This window comes from Nannobrachium achirus (genome assembly GCF_963921795.1).
Source record: "Nannobrachium achirus genome assembly, chromosome: 12".
Taxonomy (NCBI): Eukaryota; Metazoa; Chordata; class Actinopteri; order Myctophiformes; family Myctophidae; genus Nannobrachium; species Nannobrachium achirus.
The window spans coordinates 28608346-28629812 of NC_137832.1; the positions used below are offsets into that span (position 1 = coordinate 28608346).

Here is a 21467-nt window from a genome sequence, read left to right on the forward strand (position 1 = left end):
GTAGGGAGCGTTCCACTACCGGTATGTTCACTTGGACCGCGCGGAGGTACCGACAGACAGTAGGGGGGATTTAAGATTCTGACGGCGCCGAGTAGTAGGCTCAACTTCAAGCGGACCTCGCAACGCTTGACACGGCGACGATTTAGCTCACTTGGCGGTGTCTCACGTGACTCATGTCAGCTTGAGACGGCGCGCCTCCGTTGTCTCCACCGAAAACAATTAAGCAATAGCCCCTCTCGAAACAAGCGCTCCCTTACAAGGCATCGCCTACGGAAACAATAATAGCGTCCGGCGGTCGCCGAACGCCTCCCGCGTTGCGCCATTTTGAAAGTGTACGCAGGGGAGAGGCAGGGAGACAGTCAGCCAGCCAAGGCGAGGGGAAGAAACCTTAAATTGTGAAGTTCAAAGTCAGGGGGAAAAAGCCATACGGAGAATTCGCTGTTGACTTTTCTCTTCGTTTGCAAGCTGTTTTGGAGCTAAACCCATTCCTCGTGAGTCGTGTTGCAAGAGGAGCTGTAAGGTGTTCCGGTGCTAACGCCTCCTCGTATCATAGCCTCCTAGCTTCCTCCACTCTGCTCTCTCCGGTCAGTCACAACACAACCAGCCCAGAACAACAGGGCCCCAAACCCGCAACAAACACCCTCTCGCTCACCATGGCAGGTAAAAAACAAAACAAAATGATAATGGATATTGTTGAGGAAAGCCTTGTTTAAGATGTGGGGAATAAGGTTTATTATTCTGGATAATAACTACTACCAGCTTCCCCTGTTGAGCATACAGTGTTTTATGCTACAGATGCTAACGCTAGTTAGCCCGCTAGGATACTTCTGGTTGCAACAAGATGCTGCGGTGTGATGGATGTCTTTCTACATCTCTGCCCAGAACTCCACTGTTCCACGAATTCAAAACCACTCTGTAGATATCGTGTAATCACTAATATCAACGATCAGTCCGTGATGTTAAATAAGTAATTTGTGGCCGTTTCCTCCTCAGTGATGACTGAAGTGAGCTAGCTGCAAGCTAACGCGTGCAAAGTTGTCAGATCATGTTGGTGTGTGTTTAATTGATTGATTGATTGAATACTTTATTAGAAGTTTGCATAGGAAAATGTACAGGACAGTACAGTTAACTGGTACAAGGTCAACTAAAAGGATAAAGACTACAAGAAAGCTTTTTGTTTGCATTGGGGTCCCTTTGAACTCAGTTCATACAACATTAAATGACCGACAAATAAAACAGTACTATGCAAAAATAATAATAATAATTAAAAAAAAAACTGAATAAAAAATAAATGGTATTATACTATTTACAGTAAAAAGGTCAGGGGGGCCTTTTTTACCAGTTTCGATCATTTGGATTATTTGTATTTATTTTGTGATTTGTGCAGGAGCCGGTGGTGGGAGCAATGATGTGCAATGGTGCTTCTCCCAAGTCAAAGGAGCTATCGATGATGATGTCGCTGAAGGTAGGTCCATGTGATCGATGGTTAATAATAGCTTGCAGGAGCACCTGCCTTGGTTCGAATCGCATCCTAGCTTAGCTTGCCTGAAGGTAATAATATAGCTTTCTGTGAAAAACTAAATACATGGCGTTTTTTGCGCTTTTGTACTGTAGCGAAGGTATTTCACCTCAACACATTGTAACACTGTTGGCTGTCTCATTATGAAGGAGGGATCAAACCACCACAATCAGTTTGGTGGTTTGGACTTTTTGCAGACAAAGGGCATCTTATCATTTGCCCAAACAACACAGTTGTTAAGCTAACCCCTTTATATAGTACAAATCACATTGTTTGTAACATGTGTGTAACACATAGCATCTGTGTCCTGTATTGACAGTAACACATGGGGTAAGTGTGATTCCAGGTTTCAACTAGTGGCTGAAATGAGAATCAATCTGCCTTGCAGTTCTTGATGCACTGCTTTGATCTCAGTGGTCTTTAATTTGAGGCATATTTCCTCAAAATAAATGTATGCCCTTGGTAACATTTTGATGGTGGTGCATGCATGATCAAGTTTAATGCTAAATCTTTTCCCTACTCGAGGGGAAAAATGTACAGAATGTCTGCTAATGAGGGGGTGGTAGTTCCCTTATCCTTATTTATCCAGTGAGTATTATAGTGATGCACTAGATTCTGAAATGCATCTGTTTATAGTATGTGACTGACTCTTATTTGTGACGTACACTGCATGGTTGTTTACAGTAAATTTTGCCTGAGAACAAGGGTAACTGTTAGCCTGTCCTTATTGTGTCAATACACAAAGCAATATGAAGGCTTAATCGCAAGACTCGACACAAGGCTTGTGCAAGTTTTCCTTGTTGCCTTAAAAAAAAAATCCTTCATTCTCCACTCTTTCGCTCTCATTGTCTCGTATGCAAGTGCATGGAGTCAAGTTGTACGGACCATTTGTGTGAAGCATTAGAAGCAGAGCAAGTTGTGTGATTGTCTATTTTAAGGATACAGCAGAGATTTGTGCCATGCCGTGATAAAGGGTTGATTGTTGTATTGTGGGATTGATGAGAATACTCATCTTGATTCAGTAGCTGCAGATGGCAAGTCATTTTTTTTCCTCCTACTAAAGGCCAATTAGTTAACAATATTTTTCAGTTTGCACATGATAATAATATATCATGTGTTGTGAACATGCTATCAGAAGATTATATCAGATAAATTGGGCAAAATTGGAACACATTTGCTATATTTGGAATTTGCTGAACATATCACTTTGTACCATGCTCTGCTTTGACATGCCAAATTCCAGTAAACGGTCAATGGGTTCCTTTGCCATCTCTGGTAGCTGGGCTCTTTGTCCCATCTTTCAAAATCAATGACTGCAGTGCAAACTGGGGGAAAGAAATCTTTTGAAAATATGACCGTGGACAGAAATATCCCTGTTGGGCATATATATGTGGTTGAATGATTTGTATGAATAAACATGAAGTAGCAGGAAACTAAATGCAAAAATTAGCATTGAGAGATACTAAAGACCCATTATTTGCTATAGAATGTGTCAGCACATCTGGTAAAATTAGGATGGGGGTGTTTTGAATAATCGTCTGTAATTGCAATACCTTTCTGACAGCTGACATCATATCTACTGTTGAATTCAACCACTCTGGAGAGCTGCTAGCCACTGGGGACAAAGGAGGCCGAGTTGTCATCTTTCAGCAGGAGCCAGAGGTACGTTGCTGTGACTCATCAGGGTTGATGTGAATCTGTGGCCGGCGGCCGCCTAAAGCTTTGCTTCATGTAGAGAAAATACCAGGTTTCTATTATGTTATGTAGAGCCCTACCAATGCCAGGTTTGTGTCTGATCCCGATTTCTGAGAGTCCAAACCACTGATTACAAATGTTTTGACTGATATTTTTTATGAATTAGCTTGTAGATCTTTTTTTTTTTTACAATTAAACAACAGTGCAACAATGCCCCAAATTGGGATACTAGGAAGTTGTAAAAAAAGAATTGGGACACAAACATAATTGCAGATCAAAATCAAGTCTGGCTCTAACGTTAAGCAAATGATGGACTCGGTACCGGAAAGATTTCATTTGAGCTAGCTCATTACATGGGACCTTAAATATGTTATTGGGTGTGGGTTTATTTTAGGTGTGACACGTTGAATAAATACATCTTCAAATAACCGGTTCAGTGATGTAACCCATCATATAAAAATGTTACAACTTCAACAAAATGCCAACACTTTGTGTTGCTGGCTGCTGTGTAAACATATTAAGCAATTTCAAGATGTCGTGGCTTGGGATAAATAAATGAGTATTTAACACGATTTTGTACTTTTACCATCATTTGATCTAAATTAAAGTCTCGTAGTTCTGTGATGTGACTTGGGAACTCACTGTGGTTGTTTTGTGTGTCATTGTTTAGAGTAAAAATCAGCCACAGTGCCGTGGAGAGTACAATGTTTACAGCACCTTCCAGAGTCACGAGCCTGAGTTCGACTACCTGAAAAGCCTTGAGATTGAGGAGAAAATCAACAAGATCCGGTGGTTGCCTCAGAAGAATGCAGCACAGTTCCTCTTGTCCACCAATGGTTAGTAAGAGTCATAACGCTGTAAAATCCAGACTCTTAACCTGAGGCCAATTCTAAAAAAGAAAAGCCTTCTTAAACCTAACCTAAGGTTTCTGAAAACCTTCAAATTCTTATTCAAATGTAAACTTAACGATGTTGCTCTATGTATAGCAAATACTAATGAGAGACAGAGGTGGCATTTAAGGTAGAGGGTGAAATGGATTGAGCAAGTGAAGACACCGTGCAGGTGTTTTTGATTGTTAGATTTGAACGCATCTACTTCACCAGTGCACATTTAGTCTTAGTTTTCTGTAAAACCTGTCTGCCAGCATTCTGGGCAGCTGTTCTGCTGAGTGAAGACTATCAGAATTATTTTTATTGCCAAGTATGTTTGGACAGGAATTTGACCCGGAGTATTACACTGAAGGAACAATATACACTTTAACTGTTAACATAAGTATGACAATACTATATACTACCTTATATACACTATAGACCAGGGTCTTTTGTAACTCAAGGCCCAACTGGGTACTAATACTTGTAAATACAGGGGCATTATGAACCACAAACTATTTCTATGTCGCTGCAATGATTTTATTAAATATTCTGCTTAAACAACTCCTCTAAGATTAAGGAAACACACATTAAACAGCCAAAATTTACATTGACAAAAAAAAAATTTCAGTCTATAAAGCCAAATGTGACAGGCATACAAATCGGCATACAAATCCTCATTGTTTTTTTTATACTTAATTGGCAGGTATTTTTGTGCCCAACAGTCATTTGGCTGCAAAATCTTAAATGTGATAAACTAAATGTATGTTTTTTAAATTTAATATGAAATATTAATGAAATAAAAATGTGCCAGTTTCCGCTGCCCACTGTGAGGAGCTCTGAGGACCACTGGCTGCTTAAGTGTACACAGAGGGTAGTAACACATCATTTACATACCAAATCCACATTGCACTTGTATGAATAAATTGACCATGTTACACTTCAGAGCCACTTGGCTCTGAAAAGACCTGGCTGAGGAGCTCAGACTGGGTAAATTAGTATTGCTTCTTAAAACTTAATTTAATTGAAAGGCCTTTTTCCATCCATAAATAACATTTGGTATTTAACTTGATGTTTTTATTATTCACTGCACTTTATATTTTATACACGTCATCATGTTTTTGTTTTTATGCAGTTGCTGAATTTTATTTTGCTTTTATTCAGTTTTATGTGAAGCACTTAGTAACTTTGGTTTGAGAGGTGCTTTATAAACAAAGTTTATTATAATAAGTAAATTCATTATGACACTTGTATTCACTGTCACCTGTCACTGAACACAATCTTTCCGGGTGATTTATGTCTCCATGTTTGCAGACAAAACCATAAAGCTGTGGAAAATTAGCGAGCGAGACAAGAGACCAGAGGGCTACAACCTAAAGGAAGAAGATGGACGTTACAGAGATCCCCATACTGTCACAACACTACGGGTGTGTAGGCTGGCAACTAGGGATGTGACTGTTTTATGTTTGGAATTTTCAGAAAAAGCCCTGATGTCCATAGTTAAAAAAGAAATCCAAATCCGTGCTTAAAGGAAAACTTAGTTTTTTTACAACAAGGGTTCATGTTTTAGATTGAAATTGGAGAAAAGAAAAGATGAGTGTTAAAGATTTTTCATTTACTGCTTACATTTTAGCCATTTTAGCGATTGATTGATTGATTGATTTCATGCATGCGGACAAGTGGCTACATTTTTTTTGACACAATAAGCCAGCGATTTCTTTATTACTAATTACAGTAACACTGCTTGCCCCCATATGTCACATCTGCCCATGAAAGATTGCGTTGCATCTTGGCAATGGGAAGCGGGAGGTAAACAATGAGTCTACTACCATTGCTGCCATTACTATGTGTAGTGTGTGTGTGTGTGTGTGCGTGCGTGTGTGTGTGCGTGTGTGTGTGTGTGTGGGGGGGGGGGGGGTTGTAGGGTTCGATAAAGCTCTAGAGGTATTGGAGTGCCTTACCTTTGGCTGCTTTGCTAACCAACATTTACTCTGCGGGCAACAACTGGGATCCAGTGGAGGAAGAGATGAACATTTTGGCTGGTTGAAGACGAATTGTGCTGCGGCATTCAGGATAGTTTGGAGAGGCTTAAGTGCACATGCCGGGAGGTCAGTGAGGAGAGAGTACAGTAATCGAGTTTTGATATGAGTCATGTCTTGATAAGGAGCTGGGCTGAGTCCTGGGTGAGGAAAGGTCTGATCCTTCTGATGTTATGGATCGGGTGACTGATGCAATGTGTGCCTTGAATGAGAGCTGACTGTCTAGGACAACACAGAGGTTTCTAGCACTTGGGACTTAAGTCACCAGGCGTTGTCTATGGAAATGTTTAGATCCTGCATGGGGCAGGACTTTGCTGGGAAGAAGAGAAGCTCTGTCTTATCTGGGTGCAGCTTGAGGTGAAGAGATGTCAGCCAGACATGCTGCAATGAGCTCTACCACTTGTGTGGCAGAAGGATGGAAACCGTTGGGTGTCATCGGCATGGCAATGATAGGATAGCTTGGGAGCAGAGATGACCAAGAGATTTAGTGTACAGGGAGAAAAGGAGGGGCCTAGTACAGATCTCAGGGGGACTCCGGTTAGGAGGGTGCGGGGGGACGAAAGCAAACCTTTCCAAGAGGGTGCCATGGCATTGGTCCGAAGGTTCATTAGTCCGAATTTGTTAAGAATACTATTAGGGATGCCCCGATCAGGGTTTTTTTGCTCCCGATCCGATACCGATCAAATATTATTGCTTCCGATTCGATCCCGATCTTTCCCGATCCGATCTTTTGGCAAGGCATTAAGAAAAAAAAATTCTATTCATTCTATCACTTAGTGCAGCACTGAATCAACAAATTAAAAACAAAGCTTATGAGTAGTGTATAGTGATATAGGCCTACTAGTGCAGTGTTTCTCAATCATTGTGCAGCGGACCTTTGGTGTGGCCTTTGAAATTTGGCAGTGAAGTCACGATTTAAGGACTTTTAAAACCTGTTTAATACCTCAAAAAATAAAATAAAATAGACCATTACAGCATCAAAAATAATCAACAAACTATATAAAAACTGGTAAAACATTGGCCATTTTTAAAGTTGAAACAAAATAAGTTAAGAACCAATTAACCAGTCTGCTTTAAAAGTATGCAGTGGTTCTCAACCTTTTCAGGCCGTGACCCCCAAAATAATCATATTTTAACTGGGGACCCCCGACCCTGAAGAGTTGAGGAAGTATATTTTGTATAACACGGTTCTATTGATCGGCTATTTTCACAATTTCTGGCTTTAATATTTGACAATTTGGCCAATGTTTAATTTGTCATTTTAGAGGTATTAAAAAGTCCTTAATTTTTCACTTTCGAAATGTGCAGATACCCTCTATACACTTAAACTTTATGTTGATTTGTTTACTGTTGAGAGAGAAAACAATGTTGCACATTAAGTTAATCATCTGGGGACCCCCCCAAAATAATTTGAGGACCCCCCTGGGGGTCCCGACCCACAGGTTGAGAACCACTGAGCTAGTTGACAGTGCAGAGAGACATAATTGCCTTCCTTTGATCCATTAGCAAGGGGCCAATTACTACTTATTGGCATCAGCTGCCAGCTGTACACAGAGTCTGACACAATCACCTTCCCTCTGCAGTGCTCTGTCTGTCTCATTTCTCCAAAAGCCCTTGAATATGATTGAAAATTATTAAGGATTACTGTGATTATGGTAAGCTTACATTTCATATCGCATTCACCTTACCTGTAACTTTCAGTACTCCCAGAAAAAAAAAATTGGAAAAAAAAAAAAATTCGATTTTTTTTCCCCCGATCTCCGATCTTATAAAACCGGCCATATCGGTGGCCGATCCGATCACGTGATCGGGATCGGGCAACCCTAAATACTATGCCTAACTCTAACCCCAAACCTAACCTCAGTAACCCTAACTAAATTCGGACTAATGAACCTTCGGACTTATGGGCCAATAGACCTGGTTTATGTCCCCATGTAAAGCGTCTTTGGGTACATGGAAAATCGCTATATAAATTCTAGATATTATTATTGTTATTATTATTATTAGGTCCGGTCAGTTAGGTAGGAGGAGAACCACTTTAGTGCCACCCCAACGATGCCTATGTTGGACAAGGGTGTCCAGGAACAGCTGGTGGTTCACTGTCAAATGCTGCTGAAAAGTCTAGAAGAATCAAGACTGCAGAGTGGGAGACATCCTGGGCAGCATGAGTGCTTCTCTAACAGTAGTACCACACTGGGTACTGCTGAGAACAGCTACAACCTGGTATTTGTACAAACAAGTACTAGTATTGCATAAATGTATGTGACATGCATTCCCAACTTGCATTGGGACCGACTAGGACTGTCAAGGAATATTCTATAATTGAATATTCTATCGAATGTTAACAATAAAAGAATATTCGACTGTAAAAAATTAAGCTTCGATTAAAAAAATGTTTATAAAAAAGAAATCGACCGCAGTTCACGTGAGATTCTGGGCGCATGTAACGTTAAAAGGCGCCTGGTCTCGCGAGGCAGTAGTCTTCACTCGCCGCTGCAAAAGTGAGCTGATCTACAAATCCACAATGCGTCGCTGATCCAATACGTTTGGGCTTGTAGATTAATGGGTGGTTTAGCGACACCGTCATACAGCGAAGAATAAACCAGCTGCTGTTTCGCTTCACACTGACCGTCCGACTTGCAGTCGCAGACAGACAGCACATACAGTGCTAGACTTGCTCACGTTTAATCACACAATGTAACTTTAATTGATTCAGAATGATAACGATTCAAGCTGAAACGGGCGTCGGGCGATTCATTTGGTAGTGAAGGGAAGGCAGACTGTTTACGAGACTTGGCCACCGAAAACACGATGTAAAAAGCATGGGGTCTCACGGCATCGAGTCTCACGGTTTCCCCCCACGGCCACGGTAAAACTCCCTCCATGTCACACTACTCTTGTAGACTACCTTTCATTGGTTTCATTATAATTGCCCGTTTCATGTCATGGTTGTTCCAACTTCCATGACAGCATAATGGGCGCATTGTCGGTGCGACACGTTCCTGTTCTCCAGACAAGCCCGGACTTGTATCAAATTATCAAAACCATACAGCGTAATTAAAATTAGTCTATAGAATAAAGTAATTATGAATCATTAATTTGATCTAGCAAGAGATTGCATTTCTCAGCACCTGCGTAGGTCTACTGTATATAGGCTATAGAGAAATAAATAGACTGCATACAATATTTTATGGATATTAATGGATTCGATGCTCCGAATCCCCGGTGGGTTTTAAAGGGAATATTCGATTGTCATTGTTGGCCAATTTTGATAGCTTTAGTCCCGACTTGAATTATTTCTTCGTAGGCCGGTGCCTGTGATAATGGGTACAGCACTGGGTACTCTTAACAAGAGGTACAGTGACTACTCTCGAAAACCTGTTCGACAGGTTTCGCACAACCCGGGTGGGGCTTACATTCCCAATTTGCATCGTTCCCGGCTTGTGTTTTTGGCGTGATTCCTAAACCCACCAGGATTGACTTAAGACCCACCTCCTCTCGATAATCTTAATAAGTATGAAAGTGCCCATGAACGTTAGTGCTGCTCGCTCAAGTGCAAAGTACCTACTACCTACTGATCCATTACAATAATACACACAGCATAATACGCCCAAAGCCATATCCAAACCATAACAATTTAACTGATAATCAGTAAGAGTTTTTATTTTGAGCACAGTAGTGACAAATGAATAGCTTTCTCAGTACGTTTTTCTCTTTAGCAAAGTTACAAAGTTTTCCCTTTATTAAATAAGCACAGTACAATTAAGTCAGTTTCAAGTTTTTTTTAATAGCACAGTTTATTTTGAGCACTGTAGTGAGAAATTAATAGCTGTGCATTGTGCAAATGCAGGCTTTTCTCAAGTACAAGTCTTCATGCCTCTGACTTTATCCACCCTCTATGTGTCAGGAAGGGATTTCAGCCACTCCTGGAAGTCCTCGCGTTTCCGCGAGGCGGGTCTTAACTCAAGCCTGGTGGGTTTAGGAATCACGTGTGTTTTTGTTGTGGTCCCCGAGTAAGCCAGTGCCCAAAGGGCACCAGTCTAACTGTACCTCTAGGCTCAAGAGGTACAGTATAATGGTACCTCTTTTAGTATTCAATCCAATAGGTATAATAATAATTTGTGTTATTGTCCGGGAGAGCGGACAGCGCAACTCACTAAAGGTCCTGACCCACTGCAAGCGTCAGACGCGCAAAACATGTTGAGGTGTGTTTCAGAGCTCTGTTCTATTTAGGAGCGTTGACGCAGAGCACAGACCTGAGAGAATGGAATGATGGAGTACAATCCAGACTCGCAGTGCGTGTGTCTGTTTTTCGATGCAGTTCAAAATATTAATAATTGTGATGCGGTCTGTAATTGTATTTATTTGCAATGATACATGGATGAGATAAGTGCCACAGTAGTAGTTTATTTTCGGACTTCTGTGCCAGTGTTGAAGACGGCTACAGGGACAATACAGACTGTAGGCACAGAGGCTCATTACAAAACGTGAAGAAATACATTACACAGACAAATATATCTATATTTTCACATAGCCAGGAAGTGCAGGAAGTATAGTAGACATTTAGAAATGAATCTCATGTGAAAACGTGCACTGATCTTGTGTGGCGGAAGTTTGACATTTTACGGCAAGCTTCCTAATAATTTTTACGGGAATGTACTGGCAGAAAAAAAATGTCCCTGAAGTGAAAACGCTTGAAAAATAATGACTGGGATAGCGTCATGATGACGTGGACGAAGAGAAACAGAACATTGATTGAGAGAACACTTGAACGGTCATTGTGTACAAGAGAGCATTAGTCTCAACAAGAGAGCGAGCGTGCGACAGGCTCCAAGTACATACCTGTTGCCAAAACTGTTCAGTGACCAAATGCTTCAGTGCAATGTTGACAATATAGCCTCTGAGAAAGGTGAAACTTACATAATGTGTTGCATGAAGAAGATTGCTTGTCCTAAGATGTAAGTTAAAGCTCCGTTTGTAGGGAGAGGGGTGAGAGAAAATACATTGGATTACTGGTAATGTTGCAATATCTCGTGCTTACAGTCACCTCTTGTGCAAGTATAAAGCACTATACTGTTAAAATAAACAAATTAAAACGGTCGCTTATCATCCTCATGAATGAATGCAAACAAATCAAATTCTGCTCATGTATAACACTACAAAACCGGGTTCTGCATTATTCATTTCAATCAATACAATTTTCAACTTCTTGTTGATTCTGCTATTTGAAATGGGACTGAATCCACAGATCCAGATCTTCAAATGGTACAATATGCAGAAAGTTTCTAAAAAAAAAATAAAGAAATGCAGAAAGTGTTTTTAATGTTATATGTTGTCAGAATCAACTTTGTGTGTGTTATTACTGTCTAGTAGTCTTTATGCCTTGCACTGTATGTGAGGTGAGGTCTATTTATTTATGTTTAAGTAAGATGAATCTTTTGCCTTTTTTAAAGACTCTTTCTAAAGCCTTGAGGATTAAATGTTGCAACTCTGTCCCTTTTGGCTTCAGGTACCAGTGTTTCGGCCCATGGACTTGATGGTGGAGGCCAGTCCCAGGCGGGTGTTTGCTAATGCTCACACCTACCATATCAACTCGATCTCTGTCAATAGTGATTGTGAGACCTACCTGTCCGCAGATGACCTGCGTATAAACCTCTGGCACTTGGAGATCACTGATCGCAGCTTTAGTATCCTTTTTCCCTTGTACAGACTTCTGGTTCAATGTGAAAATCCGGGAAAGCATCTGTAATTCTTTGATTTTTGAGTTGGTCATTCAAAAATAACAGATGTACAAGCTCACAGCGTGTCACTTTGTGTGAACTACGTTGCGAGTTTCTACATCTGCTATTCTTGAACAATCTTGAAAGTGTGAGAGCTATTGATTTAGAAGGCATTTTTAGAATCGGCCTCAGGTCTTAATCGGTTAACCCCTATTACCAATTTAATGTTTTTATTTGGGGTCTTGGGCGTGGCTGAAAGCAACTACCTAGGTTCCACTTGTATTTCATTTGTTGGAAACAAGTTTAGTCCCTTAACCTGCAAACCTTTTCTCAGACATTGTTGACATAAAGCCAGCCAACATGGAGGAGTTGACTGAAGTCATCACAGCAGCGGAATTCCACCCCAACCAGTGCAACACTTTCGTCTACAGCAGCAGCAAAGGAACAATCCGGCTGTGTGACATGAGGGCATCAGCACTGTGTGATCAGCACTCCAAAAGTAAGCTAAAATGAAAGCAGATGCAGCATTCCTTCTGTTACAAAGTGTTTTTTTTATGGGCACATTAAAATTGCTAATGTCTCTTTAAATATGCTAACGGCTCCTTTAACTGTTCTAGATTCTGAATACAATGTTAATTGGATAGCTGTGTCAAGGCTAGCTAATACGTTCCAGTAAGGACTGACCTCTGGGGATCCATCCATTTATCACATGATCTTAATGGAGAGTTTTGCCTGATTATGGCTTTGAGCTATAATAGTTACTACCTATTAGTACCTCCTTTCTTTTGTTTGAGTACTGCCTTTTCTTCCCCAGCTGACAGATGAAAGGGTACTGGACAATTCCGTCCAATTATTTTAAGACTGTCCATTGTGTGTTAAACTGACAGCCATGCCCATCTTTTATCAGTGTTCGAGGAGCCAGAGGATCCAAACAACCGCTCCTTCTTCTCTGAAATAATCTCCTCCATCTCGGATGTGAAGTTCAGCCACAGTGGACGTTACATGATGACCCGTGACTACTTGTCTGTCAAAATCTGGGATCTCAACATGGAGACTCGGCCAGTAGAGACGTATCAGGTCTGTATGCTGCATAAGTGAAATGAAGATTCTGGTGCTGCAAGCTGAAATTCACTGTTCTTTACATGGTCCACACTACAGCTCCCGAAGGGAGGTGTTTATCTTAATATTTGGATATTTATTATTATTTTAAGTATTACTTTCGTCCATTATCATGTGTTAACAAATCAACGTGGGCGCGCGTGTGTGTTCGTGAATACAAAAGACCCCATTTTAGTCCATGCTAGCATTGCTGCGTGACAAGGATAAAGCAGAAAGTGGCCAGAGAGAAACGTGTTGTCCCCAGGCGTGTCGTTGCCAGGATTTTATCTGGAGCTAACACGGAAGTCAAAGTTCCTATGATTGGCCGCTAGTTGCGCTGTTTTCCCCCCGCGAGGTACCAAAAAGAATTTGTCTACATTGGACCCTATTCGTCTTACGCTTTGATTTTCTAACCTTAATAAACGTTGTCATAAATACTTTATGGTTCCTGTCGCTAGTGAAAAACTCCATTTCAATCACCATGATATGCGTTTTGAGCAAATATGGTTAAACTTGATGATAGATTTGTGGGGGGGGAGGGGGGGAGGAGCTGATACCAGCCGGCTGTGTTCTTCTTCGTGTGCTGTATTTCGGGAGGCTCTGACCACATTCTCCCATGTATCCCTGCGATTCCACGTGACCGTTGGCAGCCAATAGCATTCCTTATGATTCCTGGGGTACCTTTCAAACAATGATGGCGTTACCCATACAAGGGACAAGAAAACCTCATTTACGCTGCATAGAAAGCAATGGTGTCGCGCCGTCCATATTTTTCTACAGTCTATGGTTGTCCCTCCCCCAAAAAATGCATATCCGATTTTGGATTGTTTTTAATCAAATCTAATTGCTCGGGAAACTCTGGCCTGGTACCCAAAGACATCGGGAATAACTCTGGAAGCCTGGGCAATAAATTATGTCCAGGATAGAAGCTTTCAACTCACCAACAGGCCAAGTCAAATGGGACAGTTGCAAAAGAGAAATTGCAGTTGGGGCTTAATTGAAATGAAAAACACCATATTCTTCTGTAGGGCCTGGAATGTGAACCTGTGCATTTATGTTCAATATGGTTTGACAATTAATGTAACCAGGATATCCTCTAACTATACCACTCCATCTGGTGGACAATTTGAATTATTACGCTTTTTTCTGAAATTAATAATTAATAATTTCTGTTGTTGAGCTTGCCTGACATGAATGTGAATGAATAATGGTCATCAATTCATTGTGTACAGAATTATTTGACATTTTCATCATAGTATGCCTTTCGATTGTATCACTCAATGGCTTTCTTCTAACAGGTGCATGAATATCTCAGGAGTAAGTTGTGCTCACTCTATGAAAACGACTGCATCTTTGACAAGTTTGAGTGCTGTTGGAACGGGAACGACAGGTGATAACCTCTTATTTTCCTTTGTGTTTGGTGTACAACCAGGAATTAAAGCTGTGATTGTTAAGACAAAGTAACCAAATAAGCAGTTGTCACAACTATCTTTGGTCTTAATTTTGTTCTCTTTACTTCGTCTTCTGCCATCAGTATCCAATAGACATACATTTTCTAGGTTGTTCGCCTAACATGCTTTAAAACCAGCAGCTACAGGCCTTTAGAATCACTGTCTGTATCTGCTCCATACAGAGCATATGGCTGTCCTTGCTTTATGCCAGGGGTCAACAACCTTTTTGTTGAGCCGTGTTTTTATTTTCTTGATAGTCAGTGAGTGTGAAATGTCAATATTAATTGCGACCGTAGGTCGCATTTACTACCAAAACCTCCACCGGCTGTCCGTCTGTCTGTCTGTGAGTCAGTCACACTTTTGCCCTGCTCATATCTCCACAACCGTTGCCCCCATCCATGCCAAATTTTGCACACACACTCCTTACCTGCCAAACTACAACCTCCAAGGACCCCCGGAGCTCCAGGGACCCCCAGGTCCCTGGGGGACCCCCAGGTGTAAAAGAATGTCCGTCCGTGAGGCACACGTCACACGTCACACTTTTGCCCTGCTCATATCTCCACAACCGTTGCCCCCATCCATGCCACATTTTGCCCACACACTCCTTACCTGCCAAACTACAACCTCCAAGGACCCCCGGAGCTTCAGGGACCCCCAGGTCCCTGGGGGACCCCCAGGTGTAAAAAATTACCAAATGTGCAAAAATGACCAAATGACCACCCCAACGGGGCTGCTCACGGGGAATTCCTGGGGACCACCCACTCCTGCTGCTCCAGAACGGATGCAAAAGTGGTGACGCCCCCAGTGGAGGACCCCCTCCACTGCAGCTCACATAAAATGCCGTAACTCGGCCTAGGAGCGTCCGGGAGAGCCGGGGCCGGTACCTATTCGTCCGCCAAGGCAACGCGGAGACCCCACCCCTCATTTCTCACATGGCCCTCTTCTAGCGCCACCTTCAGGCCGATTTTTAAAAACACATTTTTGGACACTGCTCCTACAGATTTTGCCCTAAAATCACGAAGATCACTACACAGTATGTCTACACTCATGTCATCAACATGGATCAGGAAGATTTTGGAAAAACACATTTTTGCCCTATTTGTGGAGATAAGTGACCTACGGTCGCTTCTCTCCCGATTAGGGAGTCTTACTGGTTTTAAATATGACGACACACCAAAAAGGATTTCTAATGGAGTTTGAAAGTCCATAGACAATAAGTATGTTCAGGATGTAATGATCATTAGACTCAATAACCACATCTATCTCCCAGACTCCTTCCCCAGTAAGTGTTTGAATGAAGTTAGAATTATGTACAGGATGTAATTTGCATACAGATGTGAGGGGACTTCATTTAACTGTCTACATTTTTTCATTTTTTCTTTTTTTAAATATATATATATATTTTATATCATCTTAACCCATTTGCTGCTCCAGAAATGAAAGGGTTAATGTCCAGCGTGCTGGCTGCCTGCTCCGTCCGTGGCCAGTCTCTTATTTTGAAGGCCGGAAGTAGATCGAGCTAGCTAAACAAATTCCTAGTTGACAGAGATTCACCCGGAAGTACTTGTGGTCGAAATGTAAACAGGGGTGGAAGATGATCCCTTTATACTTTTGCTATTTTAGTGAGAATCCAATGCCATCCTTGGCATCAAAAGTGTTTTTTGGAGAAAATGGACATTAAAGATGAGAAAGACCGTTGGCTTCCATGTTATGGATGCACTATTGTGTGCACGTGGATGCGCGATGATGATGAATCGGCGAGTCCACCCGTGCCAGCACTTTTCAACGGACGGTACGTAGCCCTTGCCAGCTTTACTGTATATACAGTAAATAGCCTGCGACATCGCGGGATCGGCACTCTAGGAACCTTTTAATATTTCAACGAGTATTCGCGGGATCGGCTACAAATGAGTTAAAAGAAAAATCCTCTCAGATTTATGCCAGGGTGCCAGTGATCACCCTCCCCTGTGCCAATGTTGGCCAGACGATGGGACATGTTGTGAGCTAGTAGATCGTCTATTATTGCTATTTGTTATATGACGAAGTGCTTAAGACTGATGCTATTCACTGCTTATGCGTCTGCCTCACCCTTTTATTCTCCCTGTCTTCATTCCTTTGCAGTGTGGTGATGACCGGCTCCTACAACAACTTCTTCAGGATGTTCGACCGAGGCTACCGGCAGGACATGACCCTGGAGGCATCGCGGGAGAACAGCAAGCCGCGGTCCGTCCTGAAACCTCGCAAAGTGTGCACAGGAGGGAAGCGCAAGAAGGATGAAATCAGTGTGGACAGCCTGGACTTTAACAAGAAGATCCTCCACACCGCCTGGCACCCTCTGGACAACATCATTGCTGTGGCCACCACCAACAACTTGTATATATTCCAGGACAAACTGAACTAGCATTTGATGAACCAGTCAGATCCCAGTTTCTGCTTAAGCCCCACTGCTCTGAACCACCACCCACCCCCACCCCTCTAAAGAACATTATCTGTTTTGATGGCTATTTGAGGCTGAGTCCCCACATCTGGACTGCAGAATCTGATTTGTTTTTCTTTTCTTTTTTTCTTGGAATTGTATATGATGGGTGTGGGTATATGTCAATGACAAACTCATTTGCTATCACGCAATATGCCAGAGCAGGCCAACACTGGTGCAGTTCAAAGTGTGACCCAAATTGGTGCAAACGGAATCCATAGTCATTTGTCCGGACCTGGGGATTCAGCCTTAATGGGATTCCTCTACTAGGAGCACTCCATCCATACCCCTGCTACCATATTTTAACTCTTGTTCACTACATCCCAAACCAAAGGGAATTGTTTCCTGAGTAAACCTATTTGGCTCTGTCACCATCACTGCGATGTTATTTTGTGCCATCATGACATGATTTTGTATGTCATAACTACCAAGTTATTTTTTGTCTATGTTGTAGCTACCAAGTGTCTTGTTTGATTAGTTTTGCTTTTCTCATCTTTCCATCACAAAATTATTTTGTGTAGGCCTAGAACACTGCAAATGCACGCTATTAGCACTCCATATTTGCCCCAAATTATGTGTCAAGTTGCCAATTTCACTTGCCTCCCCCTATTCCCTAATGTACAGTACAATGATACCCCTGACATGGACAGACTAGAGTCTGGCAAATAATGTCATATTTAGATTTTAATACTGTGTGAGCGTAGGCTATTTCTGGTAAGCATGGTGTCCTTCCGCAAAAGAAACTTAAATCAGAGATTGAAGGAACTCCAGCTCAGTCCTTTGTGAGATTGACAGGCTGCTGTCCTTGACTTTTCTTTTTTTTTTAAGACTTGAGCTCTTATTCACCCATGCTACATTACTACAAAGTCAGGAATATTATCATAAAAATGGTCAAACCTGGAATCTATTCCTTGCCAAGAAATGTCGTCACCAATGTGTTTGTAAAAGTGTAATAGTAACACATTTCACAAAGGTTTGATTCTGCCTTAAGTTGCACGTGAGAGGTCCAACCAGGGTTTTTTCACGATTCTAAATTCCATTTCAAGAATTTATTTTGCACCAAAACCACTCTTTGGCATAAAGACACCGGTATCTGGAGAAGATGGGCTCCTCAGTGGAGAGACATGGACCCTTTATGAGTCTGGAGAGGGGGTGGATGTCAGCAGGGACTCCCTGAGCTCCCCCTACCTCCTGAGGCATTGCGCAATGTGGAGCAGTATAACTGTATTTGAGAAATTTAAATAAACAAATGAAACTACTGTTTAATTTATATGCACCCTGAAATGTATATCTTCACACAGTCCAACTGCAATATTGCTTCTGCTCTTATTCCCCCAAGAACTGGTTTTGGTGCAAAACACCCAATGCAATGGGTGCAGAATCATAAAAAAAACATAGTTTGACCTCTCACATGATACTTTAGACAGAATTAAACTTTTTCTATACCTCCATTAGGTTTGCAGATACCCCCTACTTTAAAAAGCTGTCACGCCTCACCTGATCACGCCATGCAAGAGGGAACCATTAGCACCAGGATCTTCAGCATGGCTGATGACGGAGACAAATCCAACATAGACAGAGTTCCGGTTGCGAGCCTTCCGGTTACGATCGGCCAGGCTAATCACAGGATGCAAGAGGTTGGCAACAGAATGAACACAGACAGCCTAGGCATGTTGAATTGCAGCCTTTGTGAAATGTGTTACTAGACAGCGTTGAGAAGTCCGCTTGAGCTGACTCGACGCCGTCCGAGTTACGTCCCGATAGGGACTGAATCGTGAATCTTCACCCCCCCTGACTATTGGCACCGCCGTGCGGCCCGAAGGGGGCATAGCCAAAAGCTCACAAGCAGCGAGGGGTGTGAACGTTTTACACTAACTCGGTTCGGATCCACTCCTCGCTTTACAAACTTATTGATGAATACATTTCTTGGTACCAAATTTATTCCATGTTTTTTGTAATACCCCCTGACTACAGGTGGGGTCACTATCTATAGAAAGTCATTGTCGCGTGGTGTGGCCTATTCCCCATTAGTCTGGCACTTCTGCACCAATCTTGTAGTGGTGAATGCTTATTGATCACTTAACCATATAGATTTATTTTCCTTTTTTTATGATTTATTTTTTATGATGTTTTGTATTGTACCTGTCAAAAGAAAAAAAGAATCACTATAGCTGGTTTATTTTTGTATGAATTAAGGCAATAGGATTACAGTCTGATCACTGTAGTTTCTTTAGCTGTATGTCTTGGACTGATCTGTAGATGGAGGGAGGGTTGCCAGATTTGGTAATCGTTTGTCACGTCTTTGGAAGCAGTTTGTTCATTCCGCTGCGTGGTTTGAGGAAAGCTAGAGAACATTTTGTGTGAAATCAAGGGAGTCGGGTTGTTTCGATTGTTGGCTGTCCAAAGAAAAGTATTTTCAGGTGTCTGTACCTCTGTAGTCATAAGCACTATACCATTATAATTTGGCTTACTGTAGCTCGTTTGGAACTCATTTGGAAGCTTTGGAATTTGGTTCGATCTTAATTCGGATCCTTTGAAGTTCCCTTTTGTGTGCCATGGTGGTTTGTGAATCATTCGCTCGCTGTGAAAGGAATTAATCAAAAATAGGCCCCTTTTTGGTCTAACTGGGAATGGCATTTTATCATGTCAAGCAATTAAATCTAGCTCAGTCTAAAGCTAGTCAAGTTATTTGACTAGACAGAAGTTACTGATTATTGTATCATGTCTGGGCTTGTTCTTATGTGAGGGGGTCACAAAAAGAACTTGTGAAGCACATTTACAGATTATGTTGAATCTATCGTTGGTGCTAGCTAACAGAGGGGAGAGTAAAGCCTAATTTATATTTCGCTGTTTGACCATGTCACTCTGAATCAGTTTTTTCTGTCAAGTGACACGGTCATACAAAGTATATAAATTAGTCATAACACAGCAACACTGCTGTTTCCAGATCCCCCTGTGGTCCATTCACATGCTGCCAGTTTTCTGGAGCAAGCGGGTAGATTATAGCACAAGTATTTTCCTTTTGTAGAACACTTGGAAGACAAAATAGCCATTGAATCAGGGTATGAAAGTTTTTTTTTTTGTCTGTCTTTTCCCACTGGATCATATTTATATTGGGTTAATGTGTTTCACTCCTAGAGAATTGATTCCCACTCACTAGCAATGCCACCATTAACCACCAGTGCTTATGGATGCTATATTATGTGGTTTTATGCTAATGTTGTGAGTGTCATTTCCTCAGGGCTCTGGGTAATGTGTGTGTGTCATGAGACACTTTGCAAACCCATTTTTTGTATTATTTTTCTGCAAAATGATGGCTTTTTTCTTTGCTCACAGGTGTGAAAACATGAGGGTCAGTAAAGTTATTAGCCTCATGTCATTTGCACATAAATCTGCCCTACGCCGTATCCGTTTCCCATTCCATTGTCACATCACATACATTGCATCAGAATGATTCTACCTGCCATTCAGAAGTGTTTTGTCTAATGATCAGCCACCAATTGATCTATTCATTTTAATGAGGTCGGTTATCAGCTTAGTCCAATCTAGTGATATTCACTGATTAAATGTCTTTATTTTTTCTTATCTTAAATGCCAATTTAAATCAAGTCATGTTACTGTTCAAAGGGTTCTACAGTTGAGTTGACCCAAATAGGACTGCTTTTACAGGAGAATTCAAAAACTGAACGTGTTTCAAACTACATACTGTACATCCCAATCAACAGATTAAATAGGGGTGTTCTCTATATCATACTTTCTACCACTTTCCCCAAACATCTTCATAGATATTGTGCAAGGCTATGGTGCAAGACCACAAAAAATGTAATTCAATAGAACCCTATTGCCTTTGTCATAGCATTTGAGGAAAAAAACAAAACAGATAATCAAGTATGTTTCTTGAATTTACTGGCATGCCAGACAGGAGACTGCTCAGGGGAATTTAACCGCTGCTGTCTCTTCAACACATCAACTTTTTAGGAATTCAGGAAAAAAACAGCCTTATTTTCAGATAGTCAAACTTACAGTTCTGAAAACGTTTTCAATGGGTCGTGAATGGGATTCATGGGCCCTGGGGTCTTGAAACTTGCTCTACCTATAAAGGACCATGTAAACCTTCAATTCAAATAAAGAAAAAAGAACACCAAAAGTGGAGTTATGAGGTTTTTCCAAGACGGCAGCGCTGCATACATGTATAATGTATCACAGGAGTCGAAACAAAATGCACTTTTATTTTTGTGAATTTCATTAATTTGTATGTTTTTATTTCTTTCAAGGGGCTCTTGAATAAAGATTGTAGGAGATTTTTGGTGATCTGTTGCAAAAAAGAAATCAATACAAAAGGTTCACTTGTATAGCTCTGTTTGTCTTTGTCAAATGGAATAAAGAACAATTTAGATCAAAAGTAATACAGAATTTCAAACATGGAATCTGAATAAAAAAAAGAAAACCTGAGTCATTATTTGTGTTCTTAAGAAAATGTAATAAGTTTAATATTTAAGCATTTTACAATCCCCTGCAGGGATGACCGATAATGCTGAGAGTTGAGTACCCTTTCTGTTATAAGATCCCTAAAGACGCATCAAAACTTCCCTTCGCACTA

At 41.3% G+C, this 21467-nt stretch overlaps 1 protein-coding gene across 1 annotated transcript; it reads left to right on the plus strand.

Annotated features, from left to right (window-relative positions):
* The first annotated feature begins 354 nt into the window (after positions 1-354).
* On the plus strand, positions 355-21249 carry ppp2r2aa (protein phosphatase 2, regulatory subunit B, alpha a). The gene is made up of 10 exons (XM_080738863.1): positions 355-660; positions 1388-1465; positions 3084-3181; positions 3885-4050; positions 5398-5510; positions 11632-11809; positions 12177-12341; positions 12750-12919; positions 14239-14330; positions 16513-21249. The coding sequence occupies exons 1-10, from the start codon at positions 654-656 to the stop codon at positions 16790-16792; spliced, it is 1347 nt and encodes a 448-aa protein (XP_080594989.1). The 5' UTR covers positions 355-653; the 3' UTR covers positions 16793-21249.
* The last annotated feature ends 218 nt before the right edge of the window (positions 21250-21467 follow it).

Bases quoted from the DNA above. Each gene is read 5' to 3' on its own strand.
- ppp2r2aa (XM_080738863.1), top strand. The intron at 3,182-3,884 runs GTACGTTGCTGT...GTCATTGTTTAG, and splicing joins TCTTTCAGCAGGAGCCAGAG to AGTAAAAATCAGCCACAGTG. The intron at 4,051-5,397 runs GTTAGTAAGAGT...CCATGTTTGCAG, and splicing joins GTTCCTCTTGTCCACCAATG to ACAAAACCATAAAGCTGTGG.